This window comes from Pagrus pagrus (assembly GCF_965226575.1).
Source record: "Pagrus pagrus genome assembly, chromosome: 23".
NCBI classification, from domain to species: domain Eukaryota; kingdom Metazoa; phylum Chordata; class Actinopteri; order Spariformes; family Sparidae; genus Pagrus; species Pagrus pagrus.
Window position 1 is genome coordinate 4,845,864 of NC_140205.1, and position 19,393 is coordinate 4,865,256.

General features: G+C 42.3%; 2 protein-coding genes across 3 annotated transcripts in view; one reads left to right on the forward strand and one right to left on the reverse strand.

The window, feature by feature from the left end:
• Positions 1 to 19,393, reverse strand: part of btbd11a (BTB (POZ) domain containing 11a) — a 177,292-nt gene that overhangs the window by 27,070 nt on the left and 130,829 nt on the right. For both annotated transcript variants that reach the window (XM_084345855.1, XM_084345856.1), the window contains exons 3-4: positions 5,302 to 5,512; positions 341 to 493 (exon numbers count right to left, since the gene is read on the reverse strand). In XM_084345855.1, the coding sequence (XP_084201981.1) occupies positions 341 to 493; positions 5,302 to 5,512 (364 nt within the window). The remainder of the gene's footprint in view (positions 1 to 340; positions 494 to 5,301; positions 5,513 to 19,393) is intronic.
• LOC311252588 (liprin-beta-1-like) overlaps positions 1 to 19,393 on the forward strand; it is a gene marked incomplete at its 5' end in the record, with an annotated part of 281,918 nt that overhangs the window by 463 nt on the left and 262,062 nt on the right. The window lies entirely within an intron of this gene.

A 19,393-nucleotide genomic window follows, 5' to 3' on the forward strand; every position in this document is an offset into this window, starting at 1 on the left:
AGCCACAAACAAAAAAGAAAGAACATTTTAAAGAGCCTTTTTCCCGGTTTTATAACGAGCACATTATCATTAGTTCCAGCCAAAGAGGGTTAGATCTGAGCAGACGCTCTTATAAGGTTGGAGCACGTGTACATGACCCGACCCTTTGTTCAGCCTGGACGATTGTGCTTCTGGATAAAAGTTTATGACGATTAAACACCTTGAGGAGCGAGAAAGACTCACTCGTCCTGGAGGAAAACTGACTCTAACAGTGGATCTTCTTCACTGAGGTTTAACTAAACCATCCCTGCCTCGGGAGCAGCCGGCTCGCTGCAGTGAGACTCTGTTATCACGTCCTTACTTTATTTGTCGCGGTTCACAGTCCACGCCGGGGAGCAGCAGCCTGGCGGCCTGCCTCACGTCATCGCTGTCCACGGAGAAGCTTCGCCGATGCTCGGTGTGGGCGACCGCCACCCGGATCCACTCCATCAGCGGAGGCAGTACCAGGAACGGCCTGCAGGGGGAAACAAAGGTTCACATCAGAATCAAATTAGTTAAAACTTAAAGGGAGGACACGCATAATGTAGTACAAGGCCCCCGAAACATACATTGTATTGCTTTTTGATGGGATCCCACATAAACACACAATTTCTACCACATTTTGTGTTATTTCACATGACATATTGTAGGATAAAGGTTAATATACGTGTATTATACGCACAAAAACATACCTAAAGACTATTTTACGTTTACATATGTAGAAACACAGAGTTTAACAGGTCATATCATTATACAGTGTCATGATTAATGCAACCTTTTCATGTCAAAATGAATTTTTCAAACTGATAATATCATGTAATCCTTTCAGACACGTTGCCGGGATTCATAACGCTTCGTACGCCTTACTGACTTTTCAAATAAAATCACTTAATAAAGACTGTGGTCCGACGCTGATAGCCACAAACTTTGTAATTAAAGATGCCCCCGCAGATAACTGAGGAGGCAGCTACACCACATCAATATCCATAATTTACAACTCAGATCAGTCGGGAGCAGAAAAGAGATCTAGATGCTGCAACCTCCCCAAAAGCCGTTATTACCTCCTTTAATCAAAATCAGTAATGGGTCCTGCCTGGCTGACATGTTCATATTTCATCATTTTCTTTCCAAGACTCGTGTGTGTGTGTGTGTGTGTGTGTGGATGGTCTCTAATCACATAACCTGTAAATCACCTCATCTTTCTCTCACAAACACACACATACACACAGATGTTCATCTGTCTGCTATTTATCTTTTCCCCCCCTCACAGTGCAACAGCAGCAAAATTCAGGTCAGTCATTCATCAGACGTTTAACCCCTTTACATCGGCTCGCAGGCACAGCGAGCTGTTGAGTTTTACATAAAAAGATTTCCTCAGTTTGTCACTTGTATGCCGACCGAGTCACTACAAATATACTGATATTTACGTTTGAACAGGTGACTCTTTGACCCTTCCTCGTTTCCCTAAATAATAGAGCGCCTCAAGAATGAGTCCAAAAACACAACCGACACTTTTCCAGCACTTCCGGCTCCCTCGACAAAAAGTCAGTGTTTTTTTTGAATGATTTTTTCTGTTAGATGCCTGAAATAAACCACAAATTTGCCTGACAGAGCTACAGCACACTTCTATCCACCCTCGATTTCGCCTAGTAGCAAAGTAGCTAGTCGACACATCACCACATTTCCAGCACCAGCTAATTAATAAGGATGTGTGAAGCTGTATCATCACAGACCACAAAAAAAATGATTGTTTGATGTGTGGATCATAAGATCCAGCAGTTGGTTTAGGCGCCCTCGGCTACATTTAAAGAGGCGAACGTCTGTTACACCTGTATTCTTATTTAATTTGGCCTCCGCTCACAATAAGGATGTGCTGTGTCACGAAGACAGAAAACGTCTGTGCCTTCAGTGAATCCTGTGCTCAGTCATAATACTTCTCATCCTCTCAGGCTCATAAATAACGGTCCTTTTCTGTACATTAGTGAGCTAATGACCAACAGAGCAGACGTGGAAGATGGCTTGTGTGCTTTCTGCAGAGCCTGGCCCTTAAAGCAGGTCATTGCTGGATAGTCGCACTTGAGAAACCTCTTTTCACAAGGTTCTCGTCAAGAAGATATTAAGCAATTTCTTTTTCATTTATTACACTTAGCAGATATGACTTTGCCCCTTTTATGAACTCTGTTCTGACAACAAAATGTTCGTACTCTACAAAAAAAAGGCATTAATTATGGCGGAGTCAGGGGTAATTCTGACTCACTGGATCTGAGTCTAGATGATAATAAAAGTCCTTAAAGGCTTTTAAAACCCCGGAGCAGTCTCTGATGCACATTACAAAACCTTAAAACACTAAATTAAAGGGGGGTAATTCTATTAGTCAGTTAAATCATGTTATGAATCCATCAGTAAAGGTCCCTGTAGAGCTTTTCTCCCTCATGACCCTCTGGCAACTATCATTTCCTTAAAAAGTGATTTCAAACAGAACCATTTGGGACTGTTGTGTTTACCATGTGTGCAGCTGCCTCGTCCTTCTGTAAATTTGCTGTAAGCACATGTTTAATCAAGGCAGCGGCGTTTTAGATATTGACACACTGTGTTTGACTAGGCTACATTTCGTTTGCATCAGTTTCTCAGCCCACATCAGAGCCGCGCTTGTCTTTACACCTACAGTCTGCCAGGAATCTGAACTCTGGCAGGAGTTTTTTTTAAATAAAAGCAAGGTGCTGTTTAGCAGCCGGCTGACTAATGTGACAATTCAGGCCCTCCTCCCTTTTGCTCAGAGCTGCTTGTTCTTCTCGCTGATGGCTGCTTCCCCCGAAAGACATATACACCATTCTGGGTTTGAAAAAGGAGGGAGGCCCAGTCTGGAATGAAAACACCGAGGGGTAATGCTATCCATCGATACAGACAGCAGGCCTGTAGTGACGACCGACACCCAGAGCTGCCAGAGCGAGAGAAAAAAAATCCTTCACAGGAGTAAACGCCCGCGCCAACACATTGAATATCTTTAACTGCAATCTACCTATCATCTTCCTCATAAACTTCAAAATTTGGAGCAATAAACCAATTATGATCCTCTGAGGATAATTTAAAGCTCAGATCTAAAAGTCATCCCAGCATTTTACTTCCATTCAATCCTTTTTTTACCTTACAAAAGGCTTATCTGAAGCCTTACAAATCAACACCTAAAAGATTATTTTATCTCATTAAATCATATTCTGCCTCGCTTTTTTTTTTCTTCTTCATCCCGCTGTGTTACCCAGGCCCTTTCTACTCGTCTCCAACCTTTCAGCTGAATGCTAAATAGAGAATTTTCCTCTCCGGGGACCCGAGAGCCTGCTGACATGTCACTCCGCCTGACATTCCTCGTGCTCCCCGGGGTCGTCAGGATGGAGTTTTTATCTCCTCGCAGTGGAGGAAAGATGTTGGAGTATCTGTCCATCCGTCCATCCGAGCGAAGTCCCTCTGGTTCCCATCAATCTGCACCATGCCCGGGGAAGTGTCAGCGACGACCAGCCCACGCAGCATCTTACAGGACCGCTTGTGGGGCGAAAAAAACTTAGCGCAAGAAAGCAGGGAAATGTCTGTCCTAACCTTAATAACGGATGGAATTATTCTAGCTCGGCGGTGCCACTAACTGACAGAGGCAATATGGTTGAAAGGATGAATGTGTCTAGCCATTAAGACGGAGGGGCTGTTGGAGTTTGCGCCCGCCGAATGAAGTGCTTTTGCAGCGTGCCAGAAATGTGGCTGACGGATGTTTCGGGGAGATTGGATTCTAACTTATGCAAACATTTCTCAGAGATAGAAATCGTCTTACAGCTCGATTTAAAGCTTGACAAGCGGAGCACATGTCATAGTGTGCAAGTTATCTTATTGACAGCGCTGACGGGCAAAGGAAGGAAGGAAGGAAGGAAGAAGAAGGAATTCTTGCAGAAAAGCCTCCTTTTCCTTTTGCTCTTTGAGTCTGAATATCAAGACCTAACATGTCGTAAGTGTCCACCAAGGCCTGTGCCATTTTAAAAACGCTGCTTTCTAGTCCTAGTTTTCAAAGCCCTGGTGTACCAAAAACATTTCGGTGGAGGACAAAGAATTCAATTCAATCCTTCACAACTGGTAGAGTCGTGGATGCAGGAAGTAAAAAGTAAAACAAGGCATTATAAAAAACCATTAGCTGATAAGTAGAAACAGTGTGATGCAGCAGTTAAAGACAGCGTGAGGATATGAACAGTGTCCACATGATGTAAAAACTTGGATTCTGGACACTGGATTCTCTGTTAACGGTCGTCTCCACGATGAAACATCTGCATCCTCACTGTGCTGCATTATTATAAACTACGAGGCTGTTTATCTTCAGCATTATCATGTGATGGGATCTCACGCCCCTGCTCTGTATGCAAACACACACCTCCATTACTGGGATGAATGGACACGAGGGGGAAAAAATAACTTAATGGAGAACATACTGTGTGCCGAATTAACAAGAAGGCCCAAATAATAAAGAATTTGCTAGGCAGAGTATTTTACAAAGTTTATTTAGTTTCTCCTGACACACAACTCGCTAAATTGAGTGATTTTATAAGGGGGTCGGGGGAATTTCTTTCCCGCTTCATCATCCTGCTCCTTTGCCATCTGTTGTTGCGCAAAACGTTTTAAAATTATTGTAAACTGTCGTTACTTACTTCTAGATTTAATTTATCCTGGCCTTTCAAATTAATACAAAAACATGAATGTTGCACACTATTTACTATGACGTCATTACACAGACTGAAGGTGGTCACAGTGTTGATCAAACTAAAATATCACAACTCATTCTGTAATGTTGGGTATCATAGTCTATTTACCACTTGTATTTGGCTGTTTGAAGGTAACTTTCAGTTGATTTAATGTAAAAACCCTGAAAGTATCGGTGATGTAGCATCCTTCATTCAGGTTATGTGTCCTTTGTGAGGCTCTAACGACTGAATTAGGACACAGCTTTTGCCTCTACCTCTCGAGGTTTAACCATTGAGCCAATCAGATTATTTATGAGCTGGGTGAGAGAAATCTGCAATAAAACACTGGCGATTTAATCTGTGGAAAACTAGAGAGCTGTTATGTGGAGAGAAATGTGACTGAAGGGAGCGAAATAATCCAAATGAGCCACAAAATTGCTTTCTTTGATGCTAACGGCATAAAAACTTTACCTTACACGTGTACGGCCGAGAGAAAGAAGACTTCATAACACCACATTTTTCTGAACGGGCTGAACAACCAGCGTAAGAGCGGCATCATCTCCAGGCTCACCTCTCAGTCTGTAAGGTGACTTTGGAGGGCTCGACGTTGGGGTTCTCCCACTCCATCTGTGGGCAGTGCATGAAGTAACACAGGGTATAGAGGGCCTCGGGCTCCCAGTGCACTGTGGTGTTGGTGGCCTTCTGGTGGACTGGGGTCCCGTTGCTGGGGTTCTTGATGTGCAGCGGCTGGAGGTGGTGCATGGCCCGGGATACCAAATCACCTGGAAGGTAATTTTCAGACATGAGAGCAGTGCACGCATCATGTGATAAAGATAAAGGCATGAAAATAACAGATAGAAACCAGTTAAAGGTGTAATGGTCTGAATTTAAAGGTTGCTCCAAAGCTGTAGGGGGCAGCATATCCCGCTAACTGCTCCTCTTTGCTGTAGCTATCTTTGTCTTCTTAATAATAACATTTTGTTTCCTTGTAGTTCCCAACATTCACACATTGGTAGTAACAATATACTTTTTGTTGTTTTCGCGTGACAGCGATCTTTGTCTGCCATTAGCAAGTAGCTCCGTTAGCCATGGAGCTAAGGTACGCCAGTGATATCTTTTTTTTTTCTGTAAGTGTGTCTTACGATGAACGAATGAAGGAATTAAGAGAATTCAGATGGTGTATAGTTGGATTTAATGTTTAATAAGGCAAATAGGTGTAAAAATATCGAATTTCTTTATATTTTCTGGGTTTTTTTGTTTATTTAAACGACTAACTCGCAAACTTGCTATCGGCTGAAACAACATGAGCTCGCGGACTATCACCTGTTGCAGTACAAAGTGGTATGAGGACACAGGAGGGGCTGGTGTTAGCTGTTAGCATGCTAACTTTAAAAAACATCAACACTGTTCTTCTTCACACACGTTTTAAACTTAATTCTGGCCATATTTTACATAAAATTTCTTCTTTGAAGATGAAATAATAACATGTAACGTGTACTACGCTGAGGAAAACATCGAGTCATTATAACAAAAGTCCTACGCACTTCTCTCCTCGGAGTAAAAATCCAATTTCTGCTGCGCTCCTTTGACATGTGAGTACTCGCAGCACTTCTGTGATGAAGTAGAGACACACTCCCTCACTCAGACTCCCTCTGATTCACCGTACATTTAGTCATGCACATATGCCCACACAATCCTTGCTGAGTGGGAAATTGCTGCCTTGAAAATTAAATCTTACGCACATCGTGTCTCTTTCATCACCTAGCAGTCTGAGCTCTTACTCTTCTCCTCGTTTCACCTTCAGCTCTTATATTTTTCTCTTTTCTCCCCCAACCTAGTTAATCTCACATGACCATCGAGCGAGTCATCAACAAAAAAAACTACAATATCTGTGTCAGTGTGCAGGCGTGTGTGCTAAATGTCAAATGAGTCTGGAAAGCAGGTCAGAACAGTGATAGTAGGCTGCGTTCATTTTGTAATGTTATTAAAGGATAATTCAAACTAATTAGAAGATGCGTCTTCGTAGCTTTAACCTCGGGACATCTCCAGTCGTGTTTGTGTCGACAAGAACAGGATATTTTTGACAAAAAGTTGGGACATCTCGTGTATGTGGCGTCCAAAACGGGCATTTAAAGCCAAAGCATGATATTTTTTTCTCATCCTAACCCAGCGTTAATTTCTTTATCGCTAACTGTGATGAAAAATGTTCATCAAAAACCTTTTTTTTATGATTAGACGAGACGATGACAAACTAAAAATATAGCTTTCATAATTAAAACCATGAAAAAATGTATGTTTTGCTTTTGTTGAAGACACATGAATAAAATGTTATCATATACAGACAATGAGTGATTTGTTTTCCCCACAATTGTGCGTCTAGTATATCTGTCAAAATATAAACAAAACAAACTGACGATGTTAGTGACAATAACATGATGGCTTTTGTTCGGCAAAAAGGAATAAATCTATGGACACTCTTTATTCATAATTCGGTAAAAAGGAAAACACAATTTTGTTGTCTTTGGACAAACCCTGGCTAGCGGTTCCCCCATTATTTCCAGTGTTTGTGCTAAGCTAAGCTAAGCTAACCTTCTCCTGGCTTTGGCTTCATATTCAATAGACAGCTACGGTATGTCCACCAGAAAGTAAAAAACGCAAAATGTCAAATGTGTTAGGAAGGATATATGTCTTTACCTGTGTCTGTTTTTTTAATTTATTTGTTGGTTTGTTGGTTTGTAAGCAGGATTACACAAAAACTACTAATCGGATTTCTACGAAACTCAGAGGGAGGATGGGTCTCGGCCAAGAATAGTGTCCATTAACATTTGGTGCAGATCTGTATGAATCCAGGTATTTTCCTTGAGTGACTTGGCGGAGGTATGCGCTCCGCTGAGTGCTTTTCTAGCTGACAACTGTGTCAATCTCCTCCATGCTTCGATGCTCCTTTCAGTCATTTATTTCATGCATGTTTCTACCTACTGTATGTAGGAGGATGACGCCTTCATTCTTAATGCTGCCTACAGAGCTCGGTGGGTTTTGTCAGTGGGCACAACACCATCTGTTCGACACACTGGGCGATGACTCAGAGGTCTGCAACCAGGCTGTCACGTTCCCAGATGTTATCATAACTGATAAAAATGATGGCCAACACATTAATGAGAATAAGATCCAAACCACACCGACCTGGAATCATCTGTTGGTCATATTGTGTGACTCAAATCTCTTCACACAGACTCGGTTTCTGATTAAAATTTGAGTAAAGATGGGAATTTCGGGAAGTGTGTGTATTTGAAGAGACATAACTCAACATTTCTCTAAAGCTTAACATGAGCTGTTCACTAAAAATCATGAAATATTCATCCGAAGATCCCGAGGACTCGTATGAAACGGTTTTCTGTAAAAACTACACCCACCACAGAGATTGAACAAACTTTTATTCTAGGCAAAAAAAAGAAAGAGAATACATTTTCTGGCCTCTTCCATGATAAATGTGGTCGATTGTTTTGACTATGAACTTATTTCAAGCTGAGTCCATACGCAGCAGGAGCGGGGGAACGAATGAAAGTCGGGAGAAATTTTACAATTCTAATAGTTTTTCAACACCAGAGGTGGTATGAATTTCAAATACGTGCGCTGCACAGGCTGATATCCGGCGCTGACATTTAGAGAGCCATAATTCTCTGATTTAGGTATTTTGACAACTTCACAGCAGCTTATCGATGAGGTCATTAGTGATGCATTTAAGAATAACGACGTTGCTCTGAGACGGAAAAATACTGCGGCGTGCGCCTGCAGGGTAGATTCCTCCCGAAAAATGAATATCCATATTGATCTAATTATTCACCTGCATTCTTGGACCGCTGGATGTTTTCACTGAAGGAACACCCTGAAACTGAGTTCATGCACCCTCTGACTTCATATCTGAATAAAACATTGTGTGGAGAAGTCTGCAGTGCAACAGTAAACACACACACACACACACACACACAGACACACACTCTCTTGTTTGATCTTTGATTGTTTGTTCCAAAAATACTCCGTCTGAGGGAAGTTGGCCTGTCTTGAAACCTCTTTCCTTCGACAGAATGACACGGTGAGTCTGCGCCCAAGGTTCTCCATCTGTCAGAGTAAAGGCCCCTGACAGAGTTCACAGGCAGGCAGACGTAAACAGAGAGCATTGCTCACAGCGCAGTCGGCAGGAGGGGGGCCTCAGAGATACTTATCTAGAAAGAATTAAATATATCAAGATATAACTGATAAAAAGGGCCGTTTTATCTGCTGGATAAGACTCTTATCTCCAGGTATGACGTGTTAGACAAACACGATGAGGTACTGTTGGTTACTTACTGCAGCAGGGGCCCAAAAAAATCCTGATAAGACTCAACTCTCAGGCCTCACTGCCTTTGAGGAACTAGCAGTTCCTCGGATGTAAGAAGCAACTGAATACGTCACTATTTTGTGACAGAAACAAATCAATACATTAATCATTAAATGCAACAGTCATTACTTGAAGCTCTGCAGAAATAACAGATATAAACGGCTGCTTGACTGTGCAGACTGTTTACTATGCTCGTGTGGTGCTCAGAAGCGTTTTGAAAAACCTTAATCAGGTGGATTCATTCGGCACAGAAATCCTTTCTACTCCGGGGACTCAGGAAGTCCCCGTGCTGCCCATTGTGAGTTTACGCAGTGTGCTACGGGCCTGAATATAAAGAGGGGACATTAATAAAGACTAAGGAGATAAAACGAAGACGACTGTAATATGCATCTGCAGGGAAACAATACAAAAACAACTCATAAAACAGAAAAAGCACTAACTCTAAGAACTGATGATGCTCCCTCCGGGGTTTGCAGACTTCTAATTCACACAGTGTCCATAAATAATAAACCGCATGTAGTTTTCCACCACAACAAACATTAGAAGCAGCTACATGCAAATAGTTCAAAACACGGCTGTCCCTCTGAGCTCGGTCCAGCGCCGGCGCTGATCACCGAGCTCTCCTTACTTCATTAATTGTTCTTGTGACTTTGGTTTTGTCAGCAGGACAACACTCGCTCCCGTCTCCTTTGCTGTAATTATCTAAGCAACACTCCTATGGGGTTCATGCTTCATCTCATTTGAATTAATCACAGGGGACAGCTTAGTGTCTTCCTTTCTTCCAGCCAAGTCCTTCCTGTCCTCTTGGAAGGACTCATTACAGAGCCAAACTTTGTTCCCTATTCCCAGCGAAAACATGGTGAAACACCACAGAGCAAAATCTCCCTGCTATAATGAGATGTCAACACTTTATTTTCTGTCACAGCAGCTACAACATCTAATTATTGTGTCTTTTTCTCTGCTACATCGCGACCAATGCATTAGGAGCAAGGTCGGTTAAAGGATGAATGCGTTGACCGTGCTAATAATTTCCATGCATCAAGTAATTAAAGATAAAAGGAACTCTTTTCACCTCCGACTCCACAAAAAACAAAACCACAGATGTGCTAACAGCTCTGTGAGGCTGCACGTTGGCACAGCGGAGCTTAATGCTAATGCTAGCATGTCAAAATGCTCATCTGGACAGTGTTAACATGTTGATGTGAACTGTAATTATCACCATCGTAAAACACAGCATTATGAAAAACATAAATTGGGAGGAAAAAAGTGTGATTATACTGTCTATTGAATACACACCTCCCCGCTCTGTATGCAAATAAACACATACATCGCTGGGCAGGACACAATGTTTACAACACAAAGAAAGACAGAACTTAATGTGAAACATTAGCTGCAATTTCAAGAGGGCCCAGATACTTAAGAATTTGTCATAGGCAGTATTTCATAAAGTTTATAAAGTTTCTCCTGACTCAAAACTCATAAAATTGAGTAATTTTATAAGGAAGTCTGGGGATTTTCTCTCCCTCTTCATCTCCTTGCTGTTGTTGACTGTCGTTGCTTTGACTTATAGTATGCTGCTGTTCCAAGATTTCTGTCTGCTTCTCAAATTGTTGTAAATTGTTGTTAATAACTATTATAAGTTATCCTGTCCATTCAACTTAATACATGACAAAGAGACAGGAGCTAAAACAGAGCGTTTTGGTAAAGGGCGGCGTGCAGCAATGAGAAAACTGATGTGTTTTTGAGCATTAAAGCATGTAAACCTCTTCTAGTAGTAACCCAAAATAAAATTATGAACCTGAAATCAAGCAGAATATGTCTCCTTTACAATCTGGACCATTACATCTGTACTTTCTGGACAATGAAAACCAATGAGAGAGGCATCCCGGAGCAGCTGACGGTGCTGCCAAGCAACAGTACACATTTTAGCCCTCGAGGCTAACGTTAGCTAGCATACGACTGTTGACAGAAACTTAAAATCTAACATCCAGTTCTCACTGAAGAATAGATGATCAGTGTTGATCATCCAGACTCATTTAACCTTCTGCTTTTGTTTCTTTTCCTCGCTGCAGCAAGTTGTTGCACCGCGCTAATCTCCATTTTGTTTAGGTCTGCTTCCCCATAACTTTATGAAGGTTTCCTGAGATATGTGAATAACATACAGACATAAAGACAGAGACTCCTTCCTTTATAGTTAGATGTAGCTCCATATGAAAGAGAGTGATGTCTTCTTCTTCTTCTGGCCTAATACATGAGAGCAAATGCAAGTTTTTTTCCGATGTTTTGATGTAGATAATAATTTCCACCTAACGAGTGATTGGAGATAAACTCTTCTCACCTCAGCACAGACACTTTCTGCATGTCAACGCCTCGGAGGCTTTAATGGTTGTTTTCTCTTCTCCATGACAGCAGGTTGAGATTTCTCTGCTCCTTCCATAATGTACTGGTCTATAAATGCACTCCTCTGCAGCAGGTATAATAAAGCACAGTGTAATTATGTTTTCATAACACGAAGCCACAGGGAGCGTGTTTGATTTATTGCTCTTCGAACGTTTTATTTGATGGAGAGTGATTTGACCTCGGTACGTTCTTATTGCAAAGTGTGAGCAAAAAAAAAACCCCCAAAACGACTTTTAAAAACTAATTATGAGTCCAATTACATGCTTTGTAAAGTAATTAAATGTATGATTATTGTTCTGCTACATAAGGCTCCCAATAATACCAACTGTCGGTAAGACAACAGTGAAGTATTTCAGGGATGTTTTTCTTGTATTTAAGGTGTAAACGAGTGAAAAAACACTGTTAATATCTTTACTTGCACAGAATTTGTAGTTTTGCTTTTTGCCTCTTTTGCCGTAATTTATCTCCACCAATTCTGGCTGATTTTTATCCCTTAAGTTCTGTATTTTCTGCAAAGATTCGCCGGTTTTCTCCAGTTTATTCCTCATCCATGTGGTGCCGAATTAGAGAGGCAGTAGTGGAAATAATTAATGGGAGTTGTGATAGTCTTTGGGTGCAGATTCAGGAGCCTCTTTCCTGCAGTGACTCAGCATGGAGGCCCTTCTGGGAAGGGGAACGCCTGAATCCATCAAAAGAGCGAAATCGTTACGAGATGGATGAGATGCACGGCAGCATTTGGTATCATTTTGTCTTTCGACAGCATATTTTAATGATGCGTCATGTCTCTTTTGCATCTGGACATCATCCTTTGAATTTGATCAATAACTTTCAGAAAAACACTCGAAACTCTGGCTGCTAACTCGGACAGGGTCAACATGTAATTATGTAGAAATAGAGCCGGCCATCAGGAGCAACTGGAGTATGCATGGAAATAAAGTTACTCTGAGCCTCATGGTGATCAACAGACATCTAGTCAGGGCTCTGGGGGAAATGCCAGGTGCAAAACAAACACTCCAAGTTCTCAAAAATTATATCTATGAATATTTATTCCTGTAGCCTTAATTACAGAAGTGCAATTGACTGACTCTTGAAACTGAAGACATTTTCGCCTACTTTGGATGTTTTTCTAAGAAGTTTGTGTGAAAATAAAATTAAAATGGCTGGCATAAACATTAAACAGGGAAAAATAGTTCAACAACAAATTGGACTCAAAAGCTGCATCTTATTATTGATGGAGGTGACACCAGAGTGAGTGTGTGAGTGGATTATTAGCAGCAACACCACAATATAAAAATACTGGGTTAGAAGTAAAAGTCATTTAAAATCATAGTAAAACAACGCAATAACAGATTTTTTGGCCACTTGGGAGCAGCAGAAACAAGTTGTGAACACATTGTTGACATATCGTCACTATTTAAGTGGATATAGTGAATCAGGGTTGCAGTGATATTCTGGTTTCAAGGTAAACTGAAGTATGAAACGTGGCGGCTATCATACCGTGTACATTTGCTTATCTAAGGCATTGAATTCTACCATATCAGTGTTACTAATAATATATATATTTCAAGTTTATATCAAGTTTCATATCTGTCAGGATAAAGTATTTGGTAAAATTATAGTAAAGCATTTATACAAACTAAAACAGAGACGTCTATTTTCATTCTGTTAGGTGTCATTTTAAGCGATAATAACACTAATAACTTTGTAATACCGTTTACCTACAGGGATCCCGTGAAGGTGACATTATCATTCATTTGGAGTCATGTTTGTGTCCAATGTTCGGCCTCTTTTTGCTCCATTTTTGGTCTCCACCACCTCTTGAGGAAAACATCTAGCTTTTTTAGCTGCTAAATGCTGAGCTATGTTCATCAGCTAGTCGCTAACTTTGTCTGTGGTTTTCTAATGAGCAGAGTGCAGTGGCGTTTCACCGAAAACATCTGTCTGCTGCAGCCGAGGATTCACTGAGAGCTGTGAGAGCGAGGATTTGCACAAGGCTGAGCTAAAGTTGCCAAAGCAGCAGCCAGTTTGCTCTCTTTGGCAGAGCTGCATCTCTGGAGGGGGGGAAAAAAATGTTGTTTTGTTTTTGCTGTTCTGGCTGCACAAATACATGTACCCCATAATTGTTAGAGTCAGAGCAAATTAAATTGCTATATCATCTGAACTTTTATTGCTTCTTGATAGGTATGCCTCCAAGAGACACAGAAATGGCCAAGACCAACACAACTTTTCTTTACATTGGGAGACGGGGTGTTTTCCAGCATTTAATGTCTCAGGGAATAATGAAAAAAATCTGCTATCGATAGGTGTCAGTCTGTGGGAAACACTAAAACACAAAATAAAGATTACAGTTGCTTTTAATTAACATGGATGTAACCTCACTCTGAGTCTGGAATATTTATTTTTCTGCATAAGAAAAAATTGCCATCAATGTTAAATTGTACAAATGAACATCGTCCTGCGTCGTCTAAACCTGTTGAAGATCACACACACTCGCGTGGCTCCTCCCTTCAGGGTGTTGGACTCGGCATATTTTGAGATTAATTAAGACTCTGGCTGGTATTAGGGATAATTGAACGCACACTTGACCAGATGTGATTTAAGTGTTTGAAAGCAAATTGCCCTTAACTAAATTAATAGTCAGCAAGCAAAGCCTGTAATTCGAGCAGACAAAGTGACTTCTTATCAAATGTGACCTGAGATTATCACGGCGAGACAACTGTTGTGTTCCCTAATGGAGGTCTGAGACGGGAGATTCCTCCAGTGTCCTCCGACACGCTGTCACGGCCTATCGCTCCCCGAGGGCAACAACTGAGGACATTTAATCATCACTTGGTAATACGACCGACTCAGAGCTCCGCCTTTGGGGCACATTAGCGATTCCATGGCAACTATTAATCACATTCAATTACAGGACATGTCATCATCAACACAGAACTATAGCAGATAGTTTTACCAGCGCCGCTCGAGTGGAAATTAATCACCAGTGGCCAGCGAGAACTCGTCCGTGTTTGAAAAAGACGGATGATCCGTCGACTGATGCAGAACAGGAGCTGGTTTTAAGACTCTCAGCTCGGTGGTTTTATAATCCGAAGCCTCACTTTTACAGTTAATATAACGAGGATGCAACCGTGAGGCCATCTGGAGTCGACCTGTGAGCCAAACAGGAGTGAAATAAAAGGGTAAAAATATGCAGCAAACAGCAGGACACTGTCTGCAAAGGTGTAAAGGAAAAAAGACCCCCACCGGTACAAATAAAGTGCCCCGCTGCATGTGATGCACAATGATTCACCCCTTTTAAAGCAACAGATATAAGAGCAGCTCGAGTGATGCTCCAGCCATTGTACTGAACTGAACTGCTGCTGAAAATGTATAGTACTCACATGAATGATCAGCGCAGGAAGTATATGAATAACATTAACGAAAGATGTAAGAAATGGAGAATTCAATGGCACACGTGGAACAAAGAAAATGCTGAGAATGTCACCCATTAACTTTAGAGATCCTACTTCTGTGTGATGTCAACAAGCTCTCCTCGACCCCGTTTCCTGCAGCAGCCGGTGACTGCTTTCACTAAAAAGCTGTGTTGAATCAGCTGTTCACCTGACACAACATGGCAGACAGACAGAGTTGGCAAAAAGCTGGTAAAGTGGAACAACTGGCAGCGGAAGATGTTTTCTTGAGCTGATGCAGATCAGAACAGCTAAAAGTGGAGAGAACGTTGGACCAACATCAAGCTCCCAGGAAGAGCGCCAGGCTTCAGAGCCAATATGACCTTTTCCCATTTCCCATAAACCAGTCGTTGAATTATTTTGAGCCTTACAAGCCCCATAAACAGCTGATTTCACTATCAGAACTGGATCTACTGGAAAGCCTCGAAGAATCGCACTTTAAATGTTACTTTAAAAGTTAGCAAAGGGCTGAACCGAAGTTAGCCAGCTCGGTTGGTGAAAGTCCGTAGTGCCCCTGTTCTGTGGGCTCCAACATGAGGAAGATGTTTCGTACTGCAGCCAGTCGTCAAATAAAATGTTGACAATAGTGTTTTAATTTGTGTCGGATTCTCCCAAATTTGGACCGGCACCTGTTTGATAGGCTCTGGCACCTCCTTCGTCACTACATACATACATTTTGTGTAATATTTAATGTTATATATCCTGTTCTTCTTTTATTTCCTGCTGAAGCTTCTCAAAAATCACTCCTCTTCCTATTTTGCAGCCATTTTAAACCTGATTCTGAAAAGAGAAAGACGGATCAGTCACGTCACACTGTGAGTTTTGTGAAACGCGAGCTAAGCTGGCATGTGGTTTTTGTTTTTCAGTGTCTAAATATTTTGGCATGTGATCACTGTAAACAAGTAGGTGGGTGTTTGTGCTGTGAAATGATGAATGATGATGTATGGTTAACTTCAGATGTGTGTGTGGGTGCGAGTCTGCAGCGTCGTCCATAGATACTAAGGCTCGATACCCAAATATCAGTCGCTGCAGCTCTAAATGTTCCTTTAAAGCTCAGGTGTTGTGCAGACACTGTCTGTAACTAAACTAAAAGGTAATTCACAGTTTCTAACTAGCTTACCGCACCACAGAGTACTGTACCTCTGGAGGCAGGCACTTAAAAGGGAACACTTGAAGGCAGCATCTGTTTCACCCCAGGATGCCTCGCCGGTGGGACGCAGAACAATTCGTTTAATATGTAGCCTAGTTTTGAATAACAAATGATCACCCCATGTCTAAAAAATATCAAATTAATTTAATCCAGTGGGCTAGATCTCCATTTTCTTCTTCATGTGTTAATTTACGGAGGGTGAAACCTTCAGGGTCGTTCTGTCCTCCCTGAAGGACGCTGACTAAAGATCTGTAATAAGGTCCCGTGATGCAAGATGCTGCAAACTATGATGAAACCCCCTGTTTAGGAAGGTAGAGGTGTCTGTTCCTGCATTGTTGTGCTGGTGCTGCAGACGCCATCGCAACTCTTCCTGTCTGACCATTACGTCGTCCCCCAGAAGCCTCCTCGCCTGCTGCAGCCGGACTGATGACTGAGCAGAAACGCCAGAGAAAGCCCGGCGCACCGACCCGAAACAGCTGCGACGGCTCATTTGTAAAAAGTCTCAGGGATCCCTCGAATAAGTTCGTTAACGACTATTATGTAAAAATAATACGAGACCCCTCTTGATAATGACTTCCCCTCACTCTGAGGAGGTTTCTGCACCGCGTAGCTTTATTGCGTCTCATCAGCCTGCCTTTAGTTTTTCCCAGACATTTTTCCAGTTTGTGGAAATGGAGCAGGAGATTACACAAACTATGTCTCCCGCTCTATTGTCATCATCTTTCCTGCGACTCACAGGAGGGGACTTCTAAATGGATGCCACTTTATTCTGTCTAATGGCTCTTTTAGGGACTTTAATGGCTCTTCTGTGAAGATCTGCAGACTGCACTTCTGCTGCAGTGTCTAATAAATAACTTTTTCTATGTGTGGTCTTGATTATCCACTGTATCAAAAGTGCTTAAATAGTACTGCGCCATTCATATTTCAGCTGTGGGCTTATTTTTGTTCCCCCTTTTTAAAAAAGATTTGCTTCAAATTACTGTACGGCCCAGAGATTACTACCTGCTGTCGACTAGAACGCTGCAGCAAACTGAATCAAAAGGACATTTTGTGAAGACAGGTGTGCTCGTGTGCTGTGTGGTGCAGGCAGTAGCTCCTGTGATGCAGAGAAAGGTGTGCAGGTGGAAGAAATGAGCAGTTATAACAACGAAATGCAACTTTACAGCAGAATATATACAGTGCATATATGTCCGAGAGAGTAGTAACAGAGCCCGACCCGAGCTCGCCAGGCGTTCTGTTTTTTAACGTCCAAACCCGACTCTTGTTACCATGGTTACATGTACCGTGTAGATGATGATGAAAAGGCATCGTATAAGTCTAAAAACATTCACTTTCATCCGTGTTTAGCTCGTTTAAATCTCGTCTGACCTTGAAATGGTCAAAATGCACATTCTCCGTCTGAGCACTCAGTAAAAAAAACCTCCGCCCGTCTTAATCCCACCTCATTTGAGTCTCACAATAACATCGCATTAAAGCTCCAGCGCGTTGAATAATGAGTCAATGATGAACAGGCTGTGTTACGTAGCCAGAGAATAATACAGCCCTTGATGAGAGAAGTTCAGTCAAAATACCAACAAGCTATTAGGGCCATTTTGTGAAGTCCCCTTTCATCAGATCACTGCTGCAAACAGTTGTCGCTATTCGTCTCCAAACAGCTGCCCTGCCTTTTCTTTTTTTTCCCCGGGAAACAGTGAGGTGAGAACTAAGAGCAGCCTGTTCAATTCACCGCCTTATTACCCCAAAAACTTCCATTAGCCTTCTGGGCTCAGTCCAAAACACTCAATTAGCGAGTGTGCATTATCTCCCGGCAGCACCGCCGGAGAGTCTGAGGTATAATGTCCGTCTCACTGCGGCGGGACTTTCGGTGTAAAGTGGATGTTAACCACGGATAGCTTCAGCCGCTGAAGAGGAGCCGAGAGGAGGCAGGCTCGAGTATCTTCAGCTCGCACATGTCAGGCTGATGGGTCGTAATTATTAATGAAGAACATCTGCCTGTGGGTGTTGTACCTCTCTGAAGAGGTGTCACACACTTGAACGATTACACATGCCGGTGTGGTCCGCCCTCATTGGAAATGCAATACATTCAATGGACTTTAATTAGAGTCCAAGACTCGGGCTGAGCGGCGACGCAGCGACGGCATGATCAAATGTCGGCGTCGACGGGAGGCGTAAACGGAGGCCGCTGACCTTCACCGCAAACAGGAAACAAAGTAATCCCCGCTTAATTTCCAATAACAGCAGGATGGCGGCGATTAAACTCGAGAGTGCTCAGTCAGTGTGTGGCGGAGTGAACCTCTCAAGATCACAAGGAGAGAAAATACTCCTGTGTTTGATGTTGTATAATCACCTTTTTTTTCTGGCTGCTTTGATTCTGTAAAACACAGATTGTACACAGTTTGTTTGGCCGCGATGGATCCGTCTTCAAATGAATCTTTGGCTCTCCTTCGTTGTTTTCCCCCCCGTGAGTCGCTGCCAGACAACTTCCCATGTGATGCGTCCTCAGTTGGCAAGGAAACTGCTGAGATCTCAATCCACCGTCCCGTCCTTGCTCTCGGCTTTTGTGTTGTAATTGTGCACCAGCCTTTAGAAATGATGTCAATGGATTATGGAGGAGAACAAGAGCATGCAGTGAAGTTTTTGAAGACCCAAGGTGAATAAGAAGTGGGAATGCAATGTTGAGTCCTCACAGAGGATTGTATTTACGGCTCGACACGGACTCAACGTGGCACGTCGCAAGAGGAAAATAACAGTTGACGGTGACCCACGTGAGCTGGTGGCTAATCGACGTTAGCTCCAGCTAATGTTTGCTCGATCTGAGCAGGGCATGGGCGAGCAAAGATGAACTTTGACCTGCTTTTAACCAAAGCTACGTGCATTTAACATACTGGAGAGTCCTCAGTTAACAGTTCCCTCCATTATGTCTTTTTAAAGTAGGATCATTGTTATAAGTAGATGAAATATAGTCACTGCTACACTGAGAAGTATAAAAACATCAACTTTCATCCATGTTTAGCTTGCTTAAAATCTCTTTTGACCTTGAAATGATGGAAAAAGCTTCAGCCACTCAATGTCTGAGGCTGCAAACTGAGAACGACCCCCAGAGTCCGGCTGGTTTAGCCCAGAAAAACGTGCTTTTACATCTTCCTTTTGAAAAAACACTCACAGTTATCCCGCCAAGCGGCTCTTTAATCGATATTCTAATCTTCGCCTCGCCGAGCGTGCTATGAGCGAGTGGGATTCGGTGGCAGGTGTCGAGGGACGTTAAACCATTACACAATAATGAATC